The sequence below is a fragment of the Stegastes partitus genome, unplaced genomic scaffold (assembly GCF_000690725.1).
Source record: "Stegastes partitus isolate 25-593 unplaced genomic scaffold, Stegastes_partitus-1.0.2 Scaffold570, whole genome shotgun sequence".
Taxonomy (NCBI): Eukaryota; Metazoa; Chordata; class Actinopteri; family Pomacentridae; genus Stegastes; species Stegastes partitus.
In genome coordinates this window covers 240,220-247,405 of record NW_007578301.1, presented here as the reverse complement: position 1 = coordinate 247,405, position 7,186 = coordinate 240,220, and the positions used below count along the sequence as shown (strand labels likewise).

Genomic DNA, 7,186 nt, shown 5'->3' with positions numbered 1-7,186 from the left:
GGACGACATGAAAGCCACTCCCAGAAGAAAAGAGGGAAAGAAAAGGGGGCTAGGCGAGACCTCCAGCTCAGGGTCGCAGCCACACTGTGCCATGAAACACCTGCTCCTGTACAGCTTTGCTAATTACAGGGGAGACAGCAGGCCCCTCGCAGCTCGCACATAATGCCGTTAGTGGTGGGGACAAGGAGAGAGGATTACTGATTCAAGACTCTGTATTTTACAGTGTCAACTATTTTAATCCGCTGCTGATTCAGTACACATTTTAGTTTTGCTCAGCTTCTGTCCACGTACTGATTCCCCTCCTTATTTACAATGCACACCTCAGAGAAATGCTTGTTGACTGGAGCTCCTGCTTTGTCCTACATTGTTCGGCGACTGTGGCCAAATGACCACACAAGACAATAAAACGCGGTTAAGGTGGCTTTGAGACAAGTCCATTGGGGAGACAGATATCAAGAACTAGCCAACTGGATGAATTCCAAGGCTTTCGGCCTCACAAATTAAATCAGTGCTTTAAGCCAACCGAGGAACCACATGCTTTTCAAGTGCCACGAGGAGCGAGCATTACTGAATCTTTTCAACAAACTGCAGTGACCAAAGTGTAATCAATGGCCACTGGACAGAGAATTTACTGATACTTTATCTCTGTGAATAATGACACCAATAAAATTTAACCAATTACTATAAATAAATGATGTAAAGTCCTATCCCTTTTTAGCATTATCTGGCTTCTAAGACTCTCAGCTATGAGAAGGAAATAAAGGTCTGCTGTTTGCTTCCTTGCAGAGATGCGTTGACTCACTGGAACCAATCTATTCACATTTTTATTTAGCCAAAATATTTTTGGACCAATTATATCAAACCAAAATCACAGTAAAAGTGAAAAAAAAAGGCTGAATTCACCTCCACATCTGCTCCTGAAATTTCAAGCTATGATTGACAATCCTATTTTAGACCAAGATGATTGTAAGGTGCAATGAAAATTCCTTTTTTTTTTTGTCCTTCTAATAACAACATTGACTTTCTAGGTCAGTCAGGTGCAGATTGGGTTCCTCGACAATCATCTTCTTCTGTCAATATAAACCCACTTCATGGTAAAATAAAAAAATTTGAATAATAAAATGTTCACATTACTGTCTACCTCTGCCTACACTGTGATTCATGAATGAAAAACAGCAGCAGTCAAAAAACTGAAAATGCAAGGTACTATACTTCTCTTATAAACAAAACTTTTATAAAATATATATGCATATATATATAAAAGAAAAACTTAAAAATATTTCTTATACTTTTTAGTAAAGCAAGCAGTGCCTTCTAAAATATCTGCTTGATTGTTTTTAAATTTTCTGAAAAACAAAAATGTGTATTATAATAATAATAATCATAATAACAGTAAATAATTATTGAACAAACACTGACAAAACTAATGATAAAAACTGATGTGGTTCCTTAAGAGAATATTCGGATGGCCTGTGTGACCTGGGTGTGGCACACTGGGCACTCCGGGTGGTTGAGCTCACAGATTCGGATGGCACACTCCATGCAGAAGAGGTTATGGCCACAGGGCACCAAGGCAGCCGTCACTTTGCTCTCAAAGCAGGTCATGCAGTCCCGCACGGTGGCCGGCGGCGAGTCCGGTACTGGCAGACGGCCTGGGAAGCCCTCACCGGCTGAGGTGGGCTCGCTGTGGGCGCGGCGGGCCTGGGCGTGAGGTGAGCCGGCTACGGGCACAATGCTGGTGACTGAAGAGTTGTTGGTGCTTCCGCCTCCACAGGGCTCGGGCAAGCCGGGGGAGAGTCTGGTCAAGGGGAGCGGGAGGCCTCCAAAGCTTTTGGAGCGCTGCTGGGCGTAGAAGGCCACCTGTTTGGGGTACTCAGGGTCGCCCCAGCTTTGGGTGCCCTCGGATCCAAAATAAGAGCAGGGCTTCTCTCCGGAGCTGGAGAAGTTGCCCTTGTTGTAGAGTCCCCCTCCCTCGCTGCTGCCGCCGCCACCACCGCCACCTCCTCCCCCTCCCCCTCCCCCTCCAACCATAGCATCTGAGAAGTTCTGGCGGTAGCTGCTGGTGAGAGGCTTGCGCTGGCCCCCCTGCAGCCCCCACACCTGCTGTAGCCGGCTCTCCAGACCACCGCTGCTGCCCGCCGGGCTGCTTCCACCGTTCGGCCCCAGACAGTCATTCTCGTTGTTGTGATCATGCAGGCCTCCTGTCCGAAAGGCGATGTGCGCTTCAATCTCCTCACGGGCCCGCTCGGCATTGCTCGGGGATCCGGTGATTTCAAAGACGGGGTCACGATCTCGACTAGGAGTGACAATGTAAGTGCAGGTCTGCTGCTGGATGCGTTTGATGGTGGAGCCTTTTGGCCCCACCACCAGCCCCACCACGCGGTATGGCACTCTCACCTGAATGGTGGTCTGACCCGGAAGAGGTGTGGGCGGGGAGCCGCTGAAGGACACCCCCAGCTTGTTACGGGACGCCCGGAGCATGGAGAAGTGCTCTGCAGCGGAGATGATTTCACGGCGGGCCAGTGCTACATCCTCCTTCCGGCCAGTGATTAAGAACACGGGTTCCTCTCCTCTGACGGGGGTTTTGATGTAGGTGTTGGTCTTGGCCCGCAGTGCTTTGATCTTGCAACCTGTAGAGACACCAAAGTATGTTACAAAATACACACAAATATATATGACAACTTTAAAAGGGTCACAAGCAGGAACACACTTAAGCTAACCCTCAGCTCTCCTTTGTTGGGTGTAAATTCAGATATCTGCTCTGCTCACGACCGCTTTAACTTGATACACAGAGTAATTACCATGATTTATGAGGTTTCAGGCACCCGAGCATCAGTGCTAGTTACTGAGCGTGCTATTTTCTCTAAATCACAACTTCCTGAGATACACATGTGTGGTGCAGAGGTACTGGACACGGCTGTTTTTGGAGACCTCAGAGGTACAGCAGATGCAGCGGCGTATTTTCACAATGACTTTCTGACCTCTCCTTGAACTTGCGAGACAATACAGTCAACCCACGTGCGCTTCGTTTTTGGGCCATTTATTGCTCCACATCTGCCCTGTTTTTGACCAGTGTGTAACAGTTTACTAAGTGCTCTTAAGGCGCAGTCTTAATGTGAGAGAGTGCAGGTTAATGCTGTTTCATGACAAATCACCTGACACTGTAATGGGACACAACAGGATGTATAGTGTCAGTAATTATTTAGGAGCACTGCCAGGTACATTTGAGGTCGAGAAGAGGATGGCAAGAAAAGACATGGGGCCTCTGTTTATATTACACCCCATTAAGACTGCATCAAGCATTTATATGGGTTGGTTTCCATTCAGAAATTCAGGCAGCTTCCTCATTAAGATTTCCTCATTTACTGACAAGTTAAACGTGCCTTTCTCGTCTCTTAAAGAGGCCGGTGCGACTCTCTGGACAACCACCCTGATCTCATTGTACTGGGGTGCTTCAGAGCACGCAGCATGTCATTGCATTAACTAGCTGAATATCACAGCAGCAGCAGCAGGTATCAAAAGCTTCACAGACACCTTAAGGTGCAGCAGAATATCTTCCTGATGCTGTGACGAAGGCCCACTTTGTGGAGGAACACTTACTTCCAAAGAACCACAGGTACAGACACAAGGCCAGTGCTGCTATGAAGGGTTAGGACTGAAAATGCCTTGTGTGGCCGCTGCCTGGTGTAACAGGGAGGTTCATGCCACGGGGGCCAAAAGAACAATTGGCAAATTCCTTTTCTCAAACTACATTTTAAATTTTAATTAGCCCAAATTGATGTCTTAATTAAAAGAATTATCTGCAAACAAAATAGGCAAAGACTAATTAATCACAAGCAGAAATTAAGGTCACCGGAGACAAATTTATTTTCAGCTGCTAAACTGTGGTGTTAAGAGGTGAATGAGACACAAAACAAAGCCATCCTCGATGTCAAGCGCTCCAGAGGAAGGTACAAGAGCATCTTCGGGAATCAATGGCAGGAGAAAACAATCATAGCCGACCCTTTCTTCATGACAGGATGCTCCATTTGCCAAATTCACCAGACGGGCTATGATGCACGGTGCTGAGAGGAAGGGGGCGTGTATGTAGTGCCAGCTAACGAAGGGCCTGAATCAAAAGCAGCTCATCTCCAATCCCCCCCAAATCAGCACTTCTTTTCGGGCAAAAGGGCCCTCTCCCTGGACCCACCCCTCTGTCTGTCTTCATCCAGTGCATTAAAATTCAAAACTTACACTTTGAAGTAAAAAGCAGGAGCTGCGGCAGACACTACTACAGAGGAACGAAAAAGGGGAGTGTCTGCAAAAGAAGCCATCTCAACTCCTCTGAACCTCCAGCGAGACCTTGTTTGTTTTTGTGACGAGATAAATCAGGATTCACTGATGGAACCTCACCCACCCTGCAGTCTTTGTGTCTCCCCCTCTCTGTCCAACCCCCCCATTCCTCCCTCTCCTGACAGACAACCATGTGGTATTGAGAGTGTGCAGTGAAGTGGGGCTCATGAGGAGCCCCTTGTGCTGAGCTCCAAGGCGTGACTCCCATTCAGCTCTCAGATGCTGTACTGCCCCATCCTGGTCTCCCCCCTTCCCTCACCCACCGGGTTCACCACAAAGGGTGCAGCCACATAAACACCACCAGCACACAGCAGAAATCTCCTGCTTCAACTTGTGCAGCTCGGTAGTGCTGCAGAAATACAACAACAACAGGAATATTGTGCTTTTAAAAACCAGGATTTCCACCTCCTGGTGCAACTTCTCGCTGAGTCACCTTTAAGACCATCCCGAGTGCCAAGCAGCAACACTGTGTTCATGCGCCCCTCCCCTCATCCCCAGACTCACACCTTTGTTTGACAGCTGCTGTCATTCAACTTCAGCTCTTTGTTCAATAAAAACCTCCGGAATTAAAAAACAAAACAAAAACAAAAAAAACGAGCAGAATCTGTCTGGGATTGAACTTTTCAACTACCTCATTTGGAGGAAGAAGAAAAAACAAGGTGACCACGCTCGCTCTATTGTCCAATTGTGTCACTGGGGCAGTGCGCAACATAAACACCGAGATGAATAAATGTGGAAAGAGCAAAAACACGTTCCACCGTGGAGCATGGCTGCCTGATTTCGGTTATTTTCTTTGAAAGTGAAAGACATTCCCGTGTTCGCCCGCTGCACGTTGCCTTTTTGAACAGTCTGGCGCGTCTCAGACGACAAAGGAAGCAAGTGCTCTCCCTGCTCCAGTGTGTGTCTGTGCGCTGACATTGATGGCGTGGTGGATGTAGAATAATTCGCCCAGGAGGGGGAACGGGGGGCTCTCTCCTGCCTCCCTGCAAATCCACTTAGAAAAAAAAAAGAAGAAAAAAAACAAAAAAACAAAACAAAAAAAAAAACATAACAAAGCAGCTCGTTTTGGACGTGCGAGCGCGGAACCAGGAGAACTTGCAACGTTGTAGCAGGAAAAAGTGGGAGGCTGATGTCTCGGGGGAGTACAAAAAACACGCGAGCGAGCACACACACACACACACACACACACACACACACACACACCACTCCCTTTTCTTTGTCAAATAACACCAGGTAACTGTTGGAGAACAAAAAGCAAAGCGCGCGGGGACGCACGGCGCGGATAATGCAGCACTGTGAGCGCGATAAAAGCACAAGTTTGGAGGGAATAATTTGCAAGCCAGCGGTTTACCTTGTCTGCCCACTATCTCGGCCACATGTTCGGAGCTGGGCACCGGGACGCATTCTGTTATGTTGCAGCCTCGTCCTTTCGTCTCACTTGAGGAGCTCTCGTACAGGGCGCAAAACTTGCTCTTCCCTTGCAGAATCGCTGTGTCCCCGCCGCCTCCGACGCTGTTCGTGTGGTTGTGGTGGTTGTTGTTGTTGTTGCTCCGGTCCTGTACTCCTGTTGTTGGGGCTCCGCCGCCGTCCTCGCCTTCCCCGAGCCCCAGCAGAGACAACTGGCCCAGCGCGACCCTGAGGGCACGGGAGTCGTCTTCCTCCTCGTCGGGCGGCACAAGGAGACCCTCGCTGCCGAAGCCGGAGCCGGCCAGATCCCCGCCGTAGCCCCCATTTTTCTCCATGATCCCTGCTAGAACCAGCAGGCTAGGCATGGCTAACAAAAGAGTGTGTGAGACAAAGACAGGGGAAAGAGACTGGAGAAACAGCACCCGTGCCGCCTCCTCCTCGCCCCCTCCTTCTTCCAATTCCCCCCTTTGCGCTAGTCCCTCCCATAGACCGGCCCCCTCTCTCTCCAGCCGTCACACTCTCAGTACAGTAGTCTCTCTCCGAGCTCCGGGCGGACGGGACACAAGGCCGTCTGCACGATAGATGGGGCTGGGCGATGCGTTGCTCCACCCAGTCTGGTTTACACAGCTCCCCTCCTCGCCGAGACAAAACGAGCCGCCCTCCCGTTGTACCATTCCGTCTCAGGTTCACAAGCGTGTGGCATCTCGCACCGAGCCACCTCCCGGCACCTATAGAACTGGGAGGAAAAACACGATCCGGACGCTCGGAGCTCCGGAGCCGCAGTGGAGCCTGAAAGCCGCATTTTTTTTTTTTTTTTTTTTTTTTGCGAGACTTATGTAAGAGTCCGGGATGTAAACAGTTGCGTATGAAAAGGTGCAAGTACAGTGCGCACATGGTCGTGTCGTGGAGCCGCTGCAAAGATGATGTCAACTTTATCATTAGCAGATGAAACAGCAGCAGCTCCTGCACACCGCCAGGCGCAGCGTGGAGCCGCTCGCATGAATTTTACGCGTAAAGGAGTTTAGTGGCATTATTATTTTTGGGGGGGGAGGGGGAGAGGGGGTCCGCCCACCTCTGTGGAGCCGCGCTTTGCGGCAGGTCACCGCGCTGTTGTCTCCGGCGCCGTTGCGCATGAGGATGTTATATAGGAGGCAAAGAGGGTGTCTGAGGGGGGGTGGGCTGTATACGAGGAGGAGAGGAGAAAGGGAGTTGTCAGACAGGCGTTGCAGACCCTATGCAGTGGGGGGACCGTCAGAAAAGCCCCCCATTTCCCGTTTTCAAAAAAAGGAGGGTTTTGCAGCAGCAGCGGCGGCTCCGGTGAACAAAGAACCGCGCCGTTCGTTTCGCGTATAGAGACTCCCCAAGATGTCCTCGACAGAAGCCACGCCGACGGCACCGCTGTAGCAACGTAAAGATTCCAACTGCAGTGAAAAGCATCCCAAAAAAA

General features: G+C 49.7%; 1 protein-coding gene across 1 annotated transcript; it reads right to left on the bottom strand.

Annotated features, from left to right (window-relative positions):
- Positions 1 to 807: 807 nt before the first annotated feature.
- Positions 808 to 6,413, bottom strand: mex3a (mex-3 RNA binding family member A). The gene is given in 4 exon segments (XM_008288683.1): positions 808 to 2,630; positions 5,684 to 6,314; positions 6,316 to 6,368; positions 6,371 to 6,413. Coding segments are annotated over 4 exon segments (1,908 nt in total). The 3' UTR covers positions 808 to 1,449.
- Between the last annotated feature and the right edge of the window lie 773 nt (positions 6,414 to 7,186).